Consider the following 20,000-nt stretch of genomic DNA (forward strand, 5'->3'; position numbering starts at 1 on the left):
GCTAATCATGAGTTCCTACCAAGTAAAATTGACATTATTGTGCGAAACCTAGCCTTTCGATGTGCTTGGAAAACAGAAAAGTAGCTTTCATCATTGTCATTTTAACAACTGCCTTCTCTCTGAACCAAGTACATGTTCAAGTTCTCTGTAATGATTAATGTGTAATAGTTAACCATGATTGTGTAACTTCCGTTGGGTTATGAGATGCAAATAGCTCAGCAGATCAGTTTTCTTAATCGAGCGACGAGATAACACGTGGGAATATAGTAGCGTTGATTACTCGAAAGAAACCTAAAGAAAAGAGTTAAGATTGGAGAAAGAGGTATGATTTGTAGTTGTAATTTGTATTAATCCATTTAGTTATAGTATTTCTCTTATATTATTGCTCGTGATTAGTGTTATTTTGTGAATTTCTAGTACCGTGATACGCCCCCTTTTGCGTTGCTATTGCACAATCGATGTTCTGTGCGAATTATAGTAATAGGTTTTTGTTGTAATTATCCTTTCAGTTTTTACGTAATCAAGTAAATCAAGAAATTAAAGAGCTTTGATCGATACGAGTGGCTTACTTGGTTCCAGTATAAAGTCCTATCTAAATATCGCGTTCGGAGCAATGATGGAATGTCTCTAGATCCCTCCGTCCGCTACATTCTCTTTTCACTGCTATCTTCTAACTATTCTACCTACTTCCTAAGCAGGTACGCGTTCAAATTCTTTTTTCTAGGCGATCCTATGCCAAAAATTGCGTAATCATGCAAATAAATAATGACGGAATTTTTAAACTCATCCACATAGAATCAGAGTTACTAGAGACCGCGTTACTAACTCTAATGTCACGGTTATATAGGGAGATTTTTGTTGTTTGTACCCAGGGGATCATCATATAGAATAATCCAATGATAGGTCTTAAGAGAAGAACAAACTGTTCATCTCGTTTATTGCAACCTTAGTTCATCTTGTCCTACACAATATGATCACGTAGATTTGTTGACTTAGTTTTAAAAGAAATATAACGTCCGACAATTTCATATCCTCAGCGCAAATGCGCCGCGGCGGCTGGGAGCAACGGTAGGCCTGGCGACAAGTGTGATTGCGAAAGTGACAGAAAGAAGAAAAGGATCATATTTTCTGTTTGATGTGATTGACAGCTGACTTTTGTTGGGAAAAATTAAACAGAATAACGGAGGTGTGACTCGCTTTATTTTTTGGAGGGACACTGAAATCTACAGGTTAAGGTAAGTACTGCCTGCATCCAAACAACTGATACAGTTCAACTTATTTGCTACTTAAAGACTGTCATGTTCATTTATTTGCTACTGTTGTCTTTACATAGTTTACGTAAATCGATCATTTTCGTTCGGCGCATAGGGGAGTGTTTTTGCAGAAGGAGTTCGTATCTGGATTATGTTCCTTTTAATATGATGACCTGATGGTTAACAACTTTAACATCTTCGATTATTACTGAAGGGTACTAATTTCTCGTCATGTCAAACTAATCTTCCTTAGAATTTTCAAGCGGACACGGAATGGTAGGGAAGAATAAATGTAATTCATGTATTTTTCTCGATCTCTAAGATTACGGAAGGATATTACATTTAGTAGTTAGCCCCGAGTGACTCAGTGAGTGTTTCATTTTGAGTTCCTGTATTTTAGTTTTTTATGTCGGACTTTTATAATTAATGATGGATTCGAGCACGCAAAAATGAAACAGTTTACATCGTTAAACAGAAAACGTCAGGTGTCAGCAAAGTACAGTTGAAGCTGCTGTCTTTAGACGGTAGGTAATTTGTGCGTGATAACCGACTCGATTTGAACTTTTCATTTTCCAGAAGGTGCGATTTGCATGACTAAAAACAAAGATATTAAGAATTCAGTATAATAAGTAAGGAAAACGGAGAATCATGGTTGATCGGGCGAGTTTCTCCGGCTAAGATGGTCACTTTACTAAATGTTACCCGAAAAGTGTTAAGACTGAATTAGGTAACAAACAGGTGACATTACAGTGGGAAGCTACCTCGACACACTACTTGAAATGATGAAAAATTCATGCCTTTTAAAGAGGAGAAGGAGAGGCAGATAAACCTACCATACCAAAACTCACGTCTTAAAATAACTGAGGAGAATGTGCTGCCTATGCTATGACATCTGCAAATGGTTAGACATTCTAGTCATCTTCTCGGATGACGACAATAAACCGTAGGCGCCGTCCTCTGCATCTTCCTTGTACTGGTTAGCGAGGGGACATTAAAGAACATATCCCCTTCTCGCAAAGACTTGGGAACGTAGCTGCCGATGCTGTTTGCCTTTGTTATTGTTTATACAGGCCCCCATTTAAACCAAATTTAAGCTGAACTGGGTCAGCTTGTCTGCTAAATATCTCAAATACAAAATGCCCCCATACATACATTCCTATGAAGTGGACTGAACAACTGTACCTGCAAGACTTTCTTCTGAAAAGTCACACCGGTCATTCCCGCTACTTTCATGTTTTTATTTTTTCCTTTGGCTACGAAACAAGCAATCTGAGAGCACATCACTGAACCAAATGATGATGCAACGTAATTTTAGTGATACATTGATGGAGAAAGTTATCCTTTCTTGTTGAATATTAAGAACACCTGACTTCTCGGGCAAACCTCATGCACAATTTTTCTTCAGGGAAAAGTGGAAATTGAACATTACGAAAGGATGAATAGATGCATCAATTTTGTTTTCCTATATCTCTGGGAGGAAGATAAGGACAGAAGCTCAGCAGTTTACCCCCGAATATTAAGTGTGTTCTGCCTTAGCTTCTTGTATTTCGGTTTTGTAAGTCTAAATTTTATAAATATTAATGAATTAAAGCATGCAAAAACGACGCAATTTTCTTTGTTGTACAGAGAACGTCATTCCTAAGTGTTCATCGCTTTTGAACGGTTGTATTTTCATGAAAAGATCGATCACAGTGCAATTGAAGTTTCATTCTGCAAACGGTAGGTTTATGTCCGTGATAAACGACTGTATCATGAATTTTTCGTTTTCTGTAGTGGGTGCGATTTGCAGTTTCACCCGAAGGGTATTAAGTAATATACTAAATAAGGAAAATTGATGAAGTTGATCGGGCGAGTTTCTCTAAGATGATCAGTTTCCTAACTAAGTGTTACTCTGAAAAGTGCTGATCTATTTAAGACTAAAATAAAGTAACAAGAAGAATCACGCAGGTGACATTAGAGAAAGGATCTACCTCAATACTCTAAGAAATGGTCAATTATTCACGCCTTTTGGGGAGGGTAGGGAGAGGTGGGATGAACCTGGACCATACCTATAAAGCAGGATCCGGTGGGAATATCCATGTTTCTCTAGAGATTCTCCTGAAAAGTCTCATCGATCATTTCCGCTACTCTTGCGTTTTTCTAGTCATGAAACTAGCAATTTGAGAGCACTACACCGAGCGATCATCCAAAATGTGATAAGGAATAGTGATAGTGTTGATATTTCAATAAAAATAACACCTGACTTCTCGGGCCAAGCTCGGGTAGACTTTTCTTGTGAGGAAAATGGAAATCGATTGTTACGGAAAGATCAATAAATTTTTTTTTTCTTTCCCTAGGCTCTGGAAGGAAGGCTAAAAAAGAAGGTCAGTAGTTTACCCGAATATTAATTGTTCCGGCTCAGATCCTTGTATTTCGGTTTCGAATTTTTGTCAAACATCGATGGATTTGAGCATGCAAAATGAAACAATTTATTTTGTTTAACAGGGAACTTGACGTCAGCCCTTAATGTTTATCACTTTTGAACGGCTGGATTTTCATCACAAGATTGATCACAGTTCAACTGAAACTTTTGTCTTCAAACGGTAGGTTATTTGTGCGTGATGACTGATTGAATGTTTGACGATCATGAATTGTAGGACAGGAAATAAAATTCAACTACAGACCCCCCTTGAATACCCCTCCTGAGTATCTGTGACGGGTATTCACTTTTCGATGACTGGAAGGAAAATGAAAACTATTATTAAAAGTGTGTGACAAAAACGCTGAAAAAAGGAATTGATTAATCATCAGATACGACAAAGAAGATCAGGAACTCATGCTTTTTACCTAAAAAAATGCATTATGAGCGAGGCGTTTACCAATTAAACAATTTTTCAGAAATTTGCCGGAAGAATTTCCATAATCTTGAAAAAATTGTAAGAAGTTCAACCACTTGGTTTCGACGTGACTTCAAGAAATTTACATTTCAAAACCATAGGGGTTAAAACTACCATCACGTTTTCCTCCGCTTGGGAAAATGCTTTTTTAAAATGAAACTTTTTCGAATCATCAGTATCTGATTGTTCAAATGGCAGTCTAACAAATGATGATATCGTTTGGCAACAAGTAAAAATTCTGTTTTCTGGTTACAATTTTCCCCCTTAGCCGTTGAATCACTGCTGGTGCACGGTAGATAACTAATCATTTTTGAGGCGACAAAAGAAAAAAGTTGCCTTTTCACGACACTCGTATTTGAAAAAAATTGGTTTCCCCATATTGATCCCCAAATTTTGGCGTGTAACTCTCTTAAGCTTGGTGTTCTTCCACTATACTGCCTAATCTTGTGCCCAGATCCTACCATGTAACTAAAATGTGCAACTGCTTCGCTCTGGAAGGTCTGATTACGGGATTAGTTTAAGCTTTGACCTGCCAGAATTCCATCTCTTTTGCCCATGCACTTCTCTGTCCATAAAAAATTCCTCTGTATTTGAAGTTCTTTGTTCGTGCACTAGTAGTTTTGTGTACAACCAAGAGAATGTTCTTTTGGTACAACTTAGGTTCTATCTTTAACCAAACGGTTCTTAACAGGTGTTAAATCACTTCAACTGTCCCCCCACATCTGAAAGAAAACAAAAACAAAAAACATGTTTGCTGAAGGACCGGTCTTGATAAAGGTGATCCATCTATTTGACCCTCTTTGCAGATCTCAAAAATTGAAAAATGTATTTTAAAAAATTTTAATGATCGCGAAGCGAAAACTAAACAAGTGAATACAATGTAGCCTTTGTACCAAATGTTCTAAGCAATGAAGAAACAGAATAAAACGATTTATTTTCTTTACATCAAACACAGCTTTATTGGCTACAAGCCAAATTTTCTAACACGAGCGGCGCAAACATGAAATGTACATCAGGTCCCTAAAAAAGTTTTGCATCTATCACCTCCTGTACGGGAACTTTCTAGTGTCATGTTTGACCTTCCTTTTTTCCTCACACCAATAGTGATCAAGACCATGATGGACAACACAGAAGTAGGATCTACCATGTTAGCTATCAAAATTGGTTTAGCTGTCGCCATTTTCCTTTTAAAAACTGGTTTGACCCTTAAAGCCATCGAATTATGCCAAGAATGCTCGATTTTATTGAACAATGGAGGATTAGGCACAGACAGTCCAGTTGCCAAATCATTTCGCGAACGTATCCGTATCACAATAAAAAGAGCCTGGTTCACATTATGGAATTCACCAGGTTTTAAAGAATACCACATGGAGCTTTTACTTCACGCCAAAACAAGGTTTATAGAGGCAAAAAACTATTTTGAATTAGCGTTAAGTATCATGAAAACGACCGGCAACAGACAAGGAGAAGCAGTGTATTACAGAAGACTAGGAAAACTGCTGCTCTCCTCAGGAAAACATAACAAAGGTAAAGAATGTTTGGAGAAAGCAATTCAAATAGACATGCAACTTGGTAACAAAAGATGCCTGGCGGTAGACTATGAAGAGCTCTTATTGTTCTATAAGCTGGGTAAATATGAGAAGGCCAGAGAATACCTGGAGAGAGCACTCACTATCCAAATAGAAATTGGCGACAGAAGTGGAGAGGCATTAAGCTGCAGACATCTTGGAATACTGTTCCAATCGCTCGGTAAATATGAGAAAGCCCGTGAATACCTGGAGAAAGCACTCACTGTCAAAATAGAAATTGGCGACAGAAATGGAGAGGCATCAACCTACGGAAAGCTCGGAAACCTCTTCAAATCACTCGGTAAATATGAGAAGGCCCGAGAATACTTGGAGAAAGCACTCACTGTCCAAATAGAAATTGGCGACAGAAATGGACAGGCATCAAACTATGGAAACCTCGGAACACTATTCCTATCACTTAGCAACTATGAGAAGGCCCGAGAATACCTGGAGAAAGTACTCCCTATCCAAATAGAAATTGGCGACAGAAATGGAGAGGTATCAAGCTGCGAATGCCTCGGACTACTGTTCCAATCGCTCGGTAAATATGAGAAAGCCCGTGAATATCTGGAGAAAGCACTCACTATCTTAATAGAAACTGGCGACAGAAAGAGGGAGGCAACAGTCTACATGCATCTCGGAACACTATTCCGATCAATTAGCAAATATGAGAAGGCCCGAGAATACCTGGAGAAAGCACTCCCTATCCAAATAGAAATTGGTGACAGAGATGGAGAGGCATCAACCTACGTAAAACTCGGAATATTGTTCCAAACGCTAGGTAAATATGAAGAGGCCCGAGAATACCTGGAGAAAGCACTCACGATCCAAACAGAAATTAAAAACAGATATGGGGAGGCATGTGCCTACGGAGAACTCGGATCACTGTTCAAATCGCTCGGTAAATATGAGAAGGCTCGAGAATACCTGGAGAAAGCACTCACTATCCAAATAGAAATTGGCGACAGAAATGGAGAGGCAGTAAACTATGGAAACCTCGGAACACTATTCCGATCCCTTTGCAACTATGAGAAGGCCCGTGAATACCTGGAGAAAGCACTCACTATCCAAACAGAAATTGGTAGCAGGAATGATGAGGCAGCAAATTATGGAAACCTCGGAAACCTGTTCCAGTCGCTCGGTAAATACGAGAAGGCCAGAAATTACATGGAGAAAGCACTTAATATCAAAATAGAGATTGGTGACAGATATGGAGAAGCATTAAACTACGGAAACCTCGGAGTACTGTTCACATTGCTCGGCAAATATGAGAAGGCCCAAGAGTACCTGGAGAAAGCACTCACTATCCAAATAGAAATTGGCGACAGAGTTGGAGAGGTAAACATTTATGGAAACCTGGCAGCTACATTTCTGTGTCTCGGTAAATATGGAAAGGTTGAGGAATTTGTAAAGAAAGCCGCGCCAATCTGGAGGGAAATTGGTGACAGAGAAGGAGAGGCAAGACATTTCAGAAACCTTGGGAAGATTTCTCAGAAGCGTGGTGAGTACAACGATGCTCTAAAATATTACAAGAAAGCCCTTAAAATTAACATGGAAATTGGTAGGAAAGATGATGTTGTGGTCAATTACGAAGATATAGGGACGTGTTTCCAATCGATCGCTAAATATGACATGGCCGAGGAAAACCTCAAGAAAGCTCTCACATTAAGTAGGGATATTGGACACAAGTTTTATGAGTTGCATTGCCTTTGTAGTCTATCGGCGATGAAGGTGTCACTATTCGATCTTGAAGAAGCCCATTCGTTTCTTTTCCAAAGCATTGAAGTATTCGACATTTTGCGAAGTTATCTTGAAAACAGCGATGAGTTGAGAACATCACTTTTGGAGACACACGGCACCTTTCCCTACGACTTGCTCAGTTGGTTGCTTTCTAGGACTGGAAAGCCACAAGACGCCCTTTACGTCGAGGAACTGAGACGGGCAAGAGGCTTAGCCGACTTGATGGCCGCTCGGTACTGTGTCACCGAAAAGCAGATGTCAGGCGATCCACAGTCTTGGTGTGGTATTGAACACATTGTCGCAAAGGAAACTGACTGTGTCTGCCTTTACATCTCTGTTGGAGAGAAGGATGTACGTTACTGGATTCTAAAACCTACAGGAGCTATCCTCTTTACAAAAGAAAAAGTGAGCCTGGAAAAAAACGAGAAGACTGGATTTGTCCCTGACTTGAATGAGTTTTTTACAGAAAACTTCCGTGGCCTTGGCATTTTACCCGAACAGAATTGTGAAGATCGATCTCTAGATGACACCGAATCGATGTCACTTCAGTATGAAAACCGCACGCTCTTGCGTGAGTGTGATGACAAGCATATCAAGAAAAAGCTTGACTTGTGTTACAAGATAATCATCGCTCCTGTGGTCGATTTACTAACGGAGCCAGAGATCATAATCGTCCCCGATTCCTGTATGTACCAGGTACCATTTACTGCCTTAACTGACGAAGAAGGAAAGTATTTATCGGAGTCGTTCAAGCTTCGCATTGTTCCATCGTTGACGACTCTAAAGCGTATTCAGGACAGTCCTCCACAGTATCACGATCAAACAGGCGCACTGATAGTGGGAGACCCTAAGGTTGGAGAGGTGATTTGTAAGGAAGACGCATGATTATAACATCACTGCCTTGTGCAAGAAAGGAAGCAGAGATGCTTGGAAGACTTCTTGGGGTAAAGCCTTTGATTGGAGAACACGCGACAAAGCAGGCTGTACTTCAAGTGATTCATTCAGTGAGTCTGATCCATTTGGCTGCCCATGGCAATGCTGAAAGAGGAGAGATTGTCCTTTCCCCCGACTGTCCCCCTGACTGTGTTCCACGAGACGAAGTCTACCTCTTGACGATGGCGGACATTTCACGACTTAAGCTACGAGCTAAACTGGTGGTACTGAGCTGTTGTCACAGTGCCGGTGGACAGATTAAAGCAGAGGGAGTTATTGGAATCGCCCGAGCGTTCTTAGGAGCCGGTGCTCGCTCAGTGTTAGCGGCACGGTGGGCCTTAGATGACACAGCCACAGAGAAGTTCATGACTTGTTTCTATAAACAGTTGTACCGCGGTGAGAGCGCTAGTGAATCTCTTCACGAGGCCAGGAAATGGATGAGGAACAATGGCTTTGAAGAAGTCTCCAAGTGGGCTTCCTTTATGTTGATTGGCGACAACGTGACATTTGATTTCGGAATTTGGCCACAATCTCCTACAACCAAGTAACCACGAGTCAAATAAAACCCCCGTAATGAAATGAACTGGACTAATTCAAGCTGGTAACTGTCAATTGCCATCGTGTACATGCAAAGAGGAAGCCATCTGCGAGCTAAACTTGACGCACTCAGCTTTTGTCCATCAGTTCATGAAGTGGCGTTCATGAACGTTTAATAGTTTAAAAACTTCTCCAAAGCTAATAGGTAAGGAATCAAACCATGCATATTTTTACCATTTCTTTTTTAAAAGCTATAGATTGATTAGGCAAACTGAGCAAATACGAGGTGATTTACTTTTGAACGGTGATACGTCGGGTAGCCCAAGCAAATATTGAAGATTTGTTTGAAGGGGCTTAATACCGAGAGTGTAGTGTCCAGATTTTGTTTCAAACTTTTTTATACATATTATAGCAGGAAATCATATGTTATCTCATGCTTGGTGACAAAATGCTTTTCCAGTAAGGCATGATCATCAAAACAACTTTATAATCCAAGTTTTTTTCTTTTTGCATGGAATAAGCCATTTTATATCTCAGAAACTTTTATAGAATAATCTCGACGCCCAATGTATAAATCTACTTCATCAATTGCTTGGGGAAATCATTTTTACTGGCGACAAAGATTTTGTAGCTAGTAGGAAAAGTGGTTTACAAATGTCGAAAAAATAATGTTAGAAAAAAACAATATCGTAGATTAGGAGTTAACACATTTAATCCGGGTAAAATGATCGGGCTAAAATTTTTACCGGACATCATTGATTTCAGGCATTGTTCCTGATCAATACATTATAAACTGTGTATGATCTGTTCTTCGTAAGAATCGTTAAGACCTTCAGATGAACAGCGTTGCAAATAAAAAGCAGTTATTCTTAATCATTACAATATGTTTACTTCCTCTTGTGAAATTATTTTCTTCAACCAAACAAACACTTCGATTCTCATAGCCGGCAGTCAATCTCTGAGTGTTGGATGTTCATTCAAGATGGCTATGTACTAGGAATGATTCAGCAGTAGACTAGCTTGAACGTAACAAGTAAAATACACCTTCAAATTATGGCTGTGTTCAGATTGGCTACATAGTGCATGCTAGCCGCCAGATCGCCAACCAACATGTATGATCAAGAATTAATTCAAATTGCGCCTCACCTGTTCACTTGTTGTTTTTTAGGTGAACGCACAAAGTTACAAAGTGAAGCTGACAGAAATAAAACATGATATGACATTCACTCATCAGAGAATTGACAGTAGAGTAACAGATGTGAAATGATACACGGGACTGGTTAATATCCATCCCCTGGTGGAGTGGGGTGAGAGGATTGGTTGTCACGAATTGATTGGCAATCAATTTTCCCCCACCCCTTCCAGCGACGGATGAATAATGACTGCTTCCTAAGTGCGACTTTTATCTTTGATAACCCTTCCACTCCCAAGATCTCATTACTAATTCTCCTTCTTGTCTGCCATACAATTCTCATGATCTTAGTTCGGAGAATTTGGTATTGGATCGAACATTTATTCCCTTATTGATATTTTTCTTTATTCTCATCACTAATGCCTGCTTGATGTTATATTGACACTGTAAGGCGGAATTCTGTTTGGTCATTCCTGGGAATGAAAGCGTTAAGGAATCTTTAAATACACGTCACACAAAAAGGTTTCAAAATACGATGTGGTAATTGCAACATCAATTAATCGTTGGTCTGAATCTGTGCCACTTCTTCTCCACCGTAAGAAGATTTAAAGAATCCCTTAGACATGGTCATGCATCATGCTATCGTGACTCAGCACCATCGAAAAATAACAGAAATGATTGACAGTGGATCTTTAAGGAAATATGTCCAAGCTGAAGAGTATCATAACCGTTTGTGTAACTTGTCGCAATTCTCTTTCACCAAAAGATACCCAAAAAACTCACTGATGCAACAAACCTGAACTGAACTTAACCAAAACATTTTCCTGCAGCTTAATCCTTTAAGCCCAAGGAGCGACTGGCCTTTAATTTCCCCTTACAATATCACCCCTGAATTAAGCTTTAAGGTCATGAGAATAACAGAACTAATCACCAACTAACAAACCTCTTTAATCTTGAACAAATTCTCCTTTTCAACACCCTAGAAAATGTACAGTAGAGAGAACAGTATGGAGAATATGCATAATGATGCTGGGGTTTGTAGGGTTAAGAAACACAAACTTGAATCAAGTTCTTCTCCTCACAACAATTACTGAAGATGACAACTTCTACGTGATAAGTTTGAGTATTCTCATTACCTGTTTGCTGGACATTGTATGGATCTCATGGGGAGAAGTTACATCTGCACTACCTCTGAATTCTCAGACCTGTTTCACATCTGAATTCTCCCTCCAATACCAAAACATAATTTAGCAAAAGGTTGATCAAATTTTAAAACTTATCACTGGGCGTGTCATCTGGATATGACACCAAATTCTTCCTTCTATCTAAAAGGAAAATGTAAAGAAACTGGAGAATATCTTGGCAATAGCAATAAAATAGACAGTGACTAGGTCGGTTGACTACCTGAATAAACCCACTTTCTTTTTTCACTGGGCTCTATGAGTAACAAAAGATGAACTCTTCCAGAGAACCACTCTCTTAAAATAATAAATCAAAATTTTAGGCTCACAAATAATGAAAATGTTTTTTTTTAACCCAAATACCAAAAGTAACAAAATTTTAAAAAATTTTAGTAAGTCATATGGACAGTTATTAGGCTGTGGTAGTCTATGGCCAGCTCATAGATGCTGCTTCATATTTGAATTGTCAATAGCTCGATATGATGCCTTAGCAAGAGTGACAAGCTCCTACAGAACAACTCCAAATGACCACTCTAAAGGAATAAATGCCACATGTGAGTGACAGAAGAGTAATCTTACTTCAAAGTTACTGGTTGTTTTGTTACTTTAAACATTATAATGAATAACAGTGAACAAATCTGCAATGTGTAAAAGTTGAAGGCTGATACTTGATCTGAGGCTGTGAAATCTGCTACTGTTGTGTAAAATCAATGTCAAAATCAATACCTAAGTATCCCTGATTCCTTTCCTTGATCTACATACAGATTCTCGCTACTGAGGATGATACATTTCTCTGTAAGCTACTCATGAGAATCTGATGCTGTCTTGGTGTACCCTTTTAACTGACAATTTTCTTAACCCTTACTGTCGTGAATAAAGGGGAGAGAACATGCCATGTGGTTGTCGTTGTTTTCTTAGTGTAGTTATCCTAAAAATACAACATTTCTGGCGACGAGGATGGCTGCCAGTGCACTTTTTGGTAAAGTCGGGAGTTTAGTCCCGAGAAAGAGACGTTCAGTACCTATGTTGAAAGAATTGAGATGTTTTTCACTGCAAATGGTATCATCGAAACAGCAGGCGAAGGTCACGAGGCGGCTAACGAACCGGTCAAAGAAAGACAAAGGCAATTTTTCGCACAGAAGTTGGGCCAGAAGTTTATTCTACACTAAGCAATCTTGTGGCGCCCACGAAACCGTACCCATTAACAATACCCATCGAGGTCAAATTTGTTACCTCACCGTACATCAAAGTCCTTGATGATTTCGTCCAAGTCTCATCTATTGCTTCATCAAGTGGCTCATTTAGTCAAAATTTAAAGTTGCCTAGCTCATCATGATCACAAGTTGTATCATCTGGTGTGTCAACAGTGTTGTCGGGTATACTTGCTGGTGTATCGACGGTGTCATTGGGTGTGTCGGCTGGTGTGTCGATGGTGTCGTCAGGGGTATCATCTGGTGTGTCAAAGTGTCGTCGGGTGTGTCTGCGGGCGTGTCGACGGTGTCGGCTGGTGTGTCCATGTTGTCGTCGGGTGTGCCTGCTGGTGTGCCGATCGTGTGGTCAGGGTTGTCACCTGGTGTGTCGATTGTGTCATCAGGCGTACCTATGTCGTATTCAGATGGGCCAACAGCACCAACAGTACAACCAAGCATACCAAGATTCACACCTTCAGTGCCATCATACCTCTATAGACCCCCTACAAGGAATTATCAAGGAATTGTACAGAGTCACGATCGTAGGGACTTTTCCATAACACAACATTGTGGCTACGGATATAGGGAAGCCATCTCAGCTAGTTCTAAACTCTACCACAACCCTTTGGAGAGTATACCGCCTGTAGCACAATCGTCTGTTAGAGAGAATTCATTCGAAGAATTTATGAACATCTAGCGATAGCAAACAGAACTGTCTCAAATGATCGTTTCTCAGCAGGCCAGAAGTCTTCTCCCGACTCATAAACCACCAATATTCTCTGGAGATCCTCTTGAATTTCCAGCATTCGTGACCGCGTTCGAGTCGTTGATCGAATCGAGGGTCGACGACGCATGTGAGAAACTGTATTTCCTGGGACAGTATACAGCGGATAAGGCCAAAGAATTAATTTGTGGATACCTTCAAAGGAAATCAGAAGAGTCATACAATGAAGCAAAGTCACCACTAAAGAAACACTTTGGAGACCCTTTCAGAATTGCCAATGCTCACATAAACAAGTTGTGCCACTGGTCATCAATTAAGCCTAGTGATGGACAAGCACTACATGATTTTGCTATTGCTATGGAACAAGCGAAATCCGCCATGAAAGGCATGTCCCACACGAGTGATTTGAATACTGCCCACATCTCACGTCAGTTATGGGAAAAATTGCCTGAATACATGCGCAGTAAATGGACCGAAAGAATGAGCAAAATAAGAGGTTTGAAGGGAAGAATGGCCGACTTCGAAGAGTTTGCAGAGTTTGTGCGTGGGCAAGCTGACCTGGCCACTGATCCAGTTTTCTCAGAAGGAAGCATGAGCAAGCTAGCTGCAGAAGAAAGGGACTAATCCGTCGCTCAAACCAAGCTTGTAAGAAGAATGCCTACAAGAAGCAAAAGCACGAGTTTTGCTTCTGATGTTGCCAAGCCTACGAAGAGCGAACCATGTAGGATTGTGTGTGTGTTATGTGGCCAGACTCGCAATCTGAATGATTGTGGACAGTTCTTAAAAAAATCATTATCCGATCGAAGAGACTTCGTGAAGGACAGAAAACTGTGTTTTAGTTGCTTTCACGACAAGCATATTGCTAAGAGCTGTACTAATAGACACGGTTGCAAGTTTGCAGCAAATCTCATTCGACATCTTTGCACAATAATAATAATAATAATAATGTTTATTTCTTATAATAAGCAGTCTAACATGCAATAAAAGATATGATCGAATGCGCATTACAACATTAAAAATCTTAAAGCAATGAGACTAATCCTAATAATGATAGTAATAGTAATAATTTACAATTTTTCGGAAAAACAAATAAGGTAAAATATGAATTAATAAAAGAACTAATAGAAAGCTAAATTAAAAAGATGTGTCTGTAGTAAAACTTTAAAAGTATCCAACGATTGACACTGTCTAATTTCCAGAGGTGGTCGGTTCCATACTTTGGGCGCAGCATGTTCGAACGCCCTATTCCCGAGTGTCTTTTTTGTTCTGTAGGTGTTATCGATTAGGAGTATGTCCCGGTGTGATCTCAACAGATACCGCGAACTCACTTTGATTTTTATCAAGTCTGAGAGATATTGTGATGCGACGCTGTAGATACATTTGTGAACTAACGTTGCTATCTTGAATTCTATTCGGTGGTTGACCGGAAGCCAGTGCAGGTTGATCAGGGATGGTGTGATATGATCATACCAGTCGAGCTGCCGCGTTTTGTAGGCGTTGCAGCTTGCCAAGATGAACAGCGGGTGTACCAGATAGCAGACCGTTCCAGTAGTCTAATCGTGACATTATAATAGCCTGTACAATGGACTTCCTATTGTCATATGATAAATACTTTCTAATACGCCGGATGTTGTATAGATGGTAATAAATAGCCTGACATATGCTGTTAATATGTGTGGTCATATTCATGTTTGCATCAAGCCAAACACCAAGATTTCTAACAGAACAGACTGCCGAAACCCTTACCTCACCTACTTGGAAGTCATTTATCGTAACCTTATTTAATTGTGCGCGTGTACCTATAATAAGAAACTGGGTCTTAGCAGCGTTCAGCTGAAGCTTGTCTTGGGCCATCCAGGTTCTTATATCCCTGATGCAAGCTTGCAAGGCATCAACAGCAGCCGCCTCGGTAGCAGAGCCATCTGGCTTAAATGAGATATAGAGCTGTGTGTCATCAGCGTATGTGTGAACATTAGGGAGATGGGATTCAACAACATCGAAGAGCTTACAGTGTGAAGAGTACAGTGTGAAGAGCAAGGGACCTAAACATGACCCCTGAGGTACCCCTTGAGGCAGATCAAAGTCACTCGAACAGCTCCCGTTAATCAGGATTCGCTGTTTCCTGTTTGATAAATACGAGTGAAACCATTTAAGAGCGGTACCTGTAATTCCATACGTCACGTACAGGCGATTCAACAACACTTTGTTGTCAATCGTGTCGAATGCTGCACTCAGATCTAACAATACCAAAAGAGTAACTCGTTGATTGTCCATTGCGGCTAGTATGTCGTTCTGTATCTTCAACAGGGCAGTCTCTGTGCTGTGACCCAGTCGATAGGCTGACTGGAAGGTGGGATACAAGCCCGACTGAGTAACATGATCAGTCATCTGATCATAGACTGCCCTTTCGATTAATTTAGAGAGGTATTGCAGATTACTCACAGGTCTTAAATTGGATAGGGAAGTCTCTTGCTTAGTCTTCTTCGGTCTTGGATCCACGAGGGCCGTTTTTTTACTCAAATGGAAAATGTCCCAAGGAAAGAGAAGAATTCACGACATTAGTGATGATGGGGAGAAGCATATCAGACATGCCGACCACCAAGTTGGTCGGCATAGGATCGAGTTGGCAGCTTTTCTTCGATGATCTACTGACCAGCTTCCTCATATCTTCCACAGAGTACGTATTGAAATGATCAAGTTTCTTATCCCCTGTAAACACTTTTTCCTCAGACACCGCTCCAGGATAAAGAGTACACGCATCAAGCTCAGCCCGAATTTTTGCAATCTTACGGTCAAAAAACCGCCCAATGTCATTGGCTAAGATTGAATTGTCCGTGTATTCTGGAAAACACAACTCGTTCCTCGGAAGTAACAATGATCGAGTAGCCCTGAATAGCTTTCCTTGGTCTTGACTATTGTCGTTAACGAGGTCTGAGTAGAAAGCACGCTTAGCCCATGTGCTTATATAAGTGACGTGGTTCTTAAGTTTCTTGAATGCCAACAAATCTTCCTGTGATCGTGTTCTTCTCCATCTCCGTTCTGCTTTCCGGCGTTGCCTTTTTGCCTCAGCTATCTCACTGGTGTACCAAGGTACCTTGGGCCTAGCCCGCACTGTTTTGGTTTTTAAAGGTGCGTGACGATCAAGAATTTGCACGATGAGAATTGGCGAAAGAAACGTGAAAAGAAGAAGGATAATGGATCGGAGAGCAACGCCCAAATGAACAGGAATCGTGCCAACATAAGCAATGTGACCGAAGATGGTGACACTCGCATCAACACGGGTGTACTTGCAGTTTTTTTGTACCACATGGGCAATCCGACATGGAAGATTAAAGTTTATGCACTGCTAAACAACGGTAGTAATAGGACATTTGTACCAGATGAAACGGCAACAAAACTTGGCAAAGAAGGAATTGACACTAAGCTTACGCTTACCACGATGCACGGTTCGCATAACGTATCAACAAAGGCTATCGAAGGATTGATTGCTGCTAACCTTAATGATGAAAGTGTACAAGTAGGCTTACCAAGAACTTTCACTCAAAAGAGTATTCCAGCATATCGTGGCGAGATACCCCGACAAGATGCGGTGAGCATAATGGTCCATCTGCGCGACATTAGTAAAGAGATTCATCCGTACGTGGAAGATGTTGAAGTAGGGCTCCTCGTTGGGCTCAATTGTCCAAGCGTGCTTCGTCCACGACAAATCGTCTATGGTAAGGACTCGGATCCATACGCAGTCCGCTCGCTTCTCGGATGGTACATAAACGGACCTGCCTACACTTCCAAGACTAATCAGAATAGCAATGTTACATGCAACCGCCTTGGTGTTGATGAACAGACTTCTTCAACAGCAGCTAAAGGGTACTTAGTTCAACAAAGAATTGTGAAAGAGCATATAACACCACAATCCGTTCAACGAATGTTCGAGTTGGACTTCTTAGAGACAGAAAGAGGTGCGGCCATGTCTCGCGAAGATATGAAGTTTTTCCAGACCGTGGAGGATGGTCTAGTCCATCTAGAAGATTCTCACTATGAAATGCCTCTGCCTCTAAAGAGTCAGAACATTAGACTACGGAGCAACTTTTTACAAGCACAGAGTCGTCTGAACAGCCTAAAGAAGCGTCTGCAGTCTGACAACAAGTATCGTAATGACTACTACAACTTCATCACAGAGATCATTGACAAAGGTTACGCCCGCAAGATTGACAAGAGTGACGAAACAACAGAAGGAAGAATTTGGTACCTGCTGCATATGCATCACGGAATTTATCATCCTTAAAAACAAAAGGTGCGCGTTGTATTTGATTGCTCGGCAAGGTATGAAGGACAGTCTTTGAACGACAACCTGTTCCAGGGACCGGACTTAACAAGTAAACTTGTCGGCGTGTTGACAAGATTTCGTCCAAAGAGATGTGCATTCATGGCCGATATTGAGAAAATGTTCTTTCAAGTGAAGGTAAAAAAGGATGATTAAAGCCTTTTAAGATTCTTGTGGTGGCCTAATGGTGACATGGAAAGAGAGGTGGTAGAGTACTGCATGACATCGCACTTGTTCGGAGCGGCATCCTCTCCAGCTTGTGCCAACTTCACTTTAAGGCACTCAGCGTATGACAATGAACACAAATACGGCACCGCGGTAACAGACACTCTAAAGAAAGACTTCTACGTTGACGAGCTCCTCAAATTTACTCAGACAGAGGCTGAAGCTATTGACCTAGCCGGTAAAGTGAAAGACGTTTATGCATCAGGAGGGCTCAAGCTGACAACACAGTTGGCAACACAGAAAAGATCATTGCGTCTTTTGCTGAAGAAGACAGAGCTAAAAAGGTGAAGAATCTAACCTTAGGTCAAGACAAACTGCCTATTGAGAGAGCTCTGGGAATAACCTGGTGTATTGAGTCGGATGCGTTCAAATGTCGCATTGAACTAAAAGACAACCCTTGCACGCGAAGAGGTATCTTGTCAACGGTCAGCGCCGTTTATGACCCTATGGGCTTCATTACACTTGTCATACTTGTCGGGAAGATGATCCTGCAAGACATCTGTTCCTCTGGTAACTGGGACGAGCCCGTAGACGATACAACAAGACATAGATGAGAGAGGTGGCGAAGTGAACTTCCATTGTTGGAAAACCTAGAAGTACCTAGAAGTTTTCAAGCCAAATGATTTCGGAACTGTTGTTTCCACACAACTGCACAGCATGTCTGATACTTCGATAGTAGGGTATGGCCAATGTACATATCTCAGATTGAAAGACAATCAAGGGAAGGTATATAAATCTTTCGTAATGGGCAAGGCTAGAGTGACACCAGGAAAGTCAGTTAGTGTCCCAAGATTAGAGCTCGCCGCAGCCACCGTTTCTGCGAAAGTTACTGATGTTATCAAGCGAGAGCTAGAGTACAATAATGTCGAATATTATTACTGGACAGACAGTAAGGTCGTTCTAGGCTTCATCAGTAACGAATCTCGAAGGTTTCATACTTACGAAGCGAATCGGGTTAAAAAAATCCAAGATCATACCAAACCATCACAGTGGCATTATGTGGAGACAACATCTAATCCTTTCGATAAGGCTCGAGGGCAATGCCGGCTAAGGACTTTGTCGAGAAGTCTAAATGGCTCAAGGGACCTGAGTTCCTTAAACAAGAAGATGATAAATGGTTGAAGAAAGAGAACCATGAGGAAAATGTTGATCCAGACTCTGCAGAGGTAAAGGAAGTCAAAGTCAATTCAGCCACAGTGAAAGAAGAGAGAAGCAGCTTACTCCAGAGGCTAATGAGATTCTAAAGTTGGCATGCAGCCAAGGTCGCTGTTGCTCTGTGTTTGAAATACAGGAGAAGGTTGAGAGAAAGAGTGAAAGCCCGTCAAACGTCACCGAACTCTGAAGCACGGAAGAATTCAAATGGTACACATGATATCAAGTCCACATTTATGGAGATTACAGTTGAAGATTTAAAGGAAGTTGAAGCTGAAATTATAAAGTATGTTCAAATTAAAGCTTTCGCGTCTGAGCTGAGGTGTCTAAAAGGTATTCAACTCAAGCTAACGTATGGCAGCCGTGAGTCTGACAAAGAAAAAAAGGCAGCGTTGAAAAAGGGAAGTCCCTTACACATGCTAGATCCCTACTTGGATGCCAAGGGTAGTAGTATAGTACATGGGGTGTCCAGCTCATATAAAAATTGCACAATAAAATTTGACAAAACTATATCAAAAATCAGCGAAAAATACATTGAAAAAATTCAGATCAAAAATCCAGAAATTTGAAAACTATATTGAAAAATATTTTGAACGAAGTCGGAATCCAAAAACGCAGACTGATAAAAATTGAAAATGGCGGATTCATAAAACTTGCCCAAACTTGCCCAAACTTGTGAAAAAATATAATTATAAATATATAGATGCTGAATTTTATCATCACATTGTATATGATCGTTAATGATATTAAATATTATTTAGAAGGAAATGAGAATTTGGTTAATTCAATTGATGAATTTAGAGAATGGATAAATGATCTTGAAAATAGTTAAAGTTTTCTTATGTACATTTAATATAGATGTGTGACTGTAATATTCAGTTAGCATTGATTGATGATGAAAGAACTTATTGTCCTTTCTGTGATGAAGTTATCAAAACAAATGAACCTGTTGAAGAAAAATGGTTTATTTGTTTGTATCAATTGTGTATTAGTCCATGGTTCAGATTTTAGACATTGTAAGTTCATTGATTTCTATGAAAACAAGTATAAATTACGTAGAAAACAAGTCTATCGAAGGAAATATCATATTGAAATTAAAAGGTTATTTATAATATTAATGATGAAAAACGAATTCAAATAGCAAGAAATCAGATGAGAAAATCATAAA

At 40.3% G+C, this 20,000-nt stretch overlaps 3 protein-coding genes, 1 long non-coding RNA gene and 1 pseudogene across 5 annotated transcripts; 4 read left to right on the plus strand and 1 right to left on the minus strand.

Annotated features, from left to right (window-relative positions):
• The first annotated feature begins 142 nt into the window (after positions 1-142).
• Positions 143-557, plus strand: LOC148732225 (uncharacterized). The gene is made up of 2 exons (XR_016000671.1): positions 143-322; positions 510-557. It is a non-coding gene; the product is annotated as an uncharacterized LOC148732225 (long non-coding RNA).
• Positions 558-1,194: 637 nt separating this feature from the next.
• On the plus strand, positions 1,195-9,780 carry LOC111346540 (uncharacterized; annotated as a pseudogene). Its single transcript, XR_016000712.1, has 4 exons — positions 1,195-2,972; positions 3,590-3,616; positions 3,738-3,835; positions 5,234-9,780. The product of XR_016000712.1 is annotated as an uncharacterized LOC111346540 (transcript).
• Positions 9,781-13,131: 3,351 nt separating this feature from the next.
• Positions 13,132-13,758, plus strand: LOC148732226 (uncharacterized). Its single transcript, XM_088757813.1, has one exon. The coding sequence runs from the start codon at positions 13,132-13,134 to the stop codon at positions 13,756-13,758; it is 627 nt and encodes a 208-aa protein (XP_088613939.1).
• An 840-nt stretch (positions 13,759-14,598) lies between these two features.
• On the minus strand, positions 14,599-15,522 carry LOC111330998 (putative RNA-directed DNA polymerase from transposon X-element). Its single transcript, XM_088757814.1, has one exon. It carries the CDS (start codon positions 15,520-15,522, stop codon positions 14,599-14,601), a length of 924 nt encoding a protein of 307 aa, XP_088613940.1.
• An 829-nt stretch (positions 15,523-16,351) lies between these two features.
• LOC148732227 (uncharacterized) lies at positions 16,352-17,416 on the plus strand. The gene has a single exon (XM_088757815.1). It carries the CDS (start codon positions 16,352-16,354, stop codon positions 17,414-17,416), a length of 1,065 nt encoding a protein of 354 aa, XP_088613941.1.
• Positions 17,417-20,000: the final 2,584 nt, after the last annotated feature.

This window comes from Stylophora pistillata, chromosome 4 (genome assembly GCF_964205215.1).
Source record: "Stylophora pistillata chromosome 4, jaStyPist1.2, whole genome shotgun sequence".
Classification (NCBI taxonomy): Eukaryota; Metazoa; Cnidaria; class Anthozoa; order Scleractinia; family Pocilloporidae; genus Stylophora; species Stylophora pistillata.

Bases quoted from the DNA above. Each gene is read 5' to 3' on its own strand.
- LOC148732227 (XM_088757815.1), top strand. From the start codon at position 16,352: ATGAACAGGAATCGTGCCAACATAAGCAATGTGACCGAAGATGGTGAC.
- LOC148732226 (XM_088757813.1), top strand. From the start codon at position 13,132: ATGATCGTTTCTCAGCAGGCCAGAAGTCTTCTCCCGACTCATAAACCA.
- LOC111330998 (XM_088757814.1), bottom strand. From the start codon at position 15,522: ATGACTGATCATGTTACTCAGTCGGGCTTGTATCCCACCTTCCAGTCA.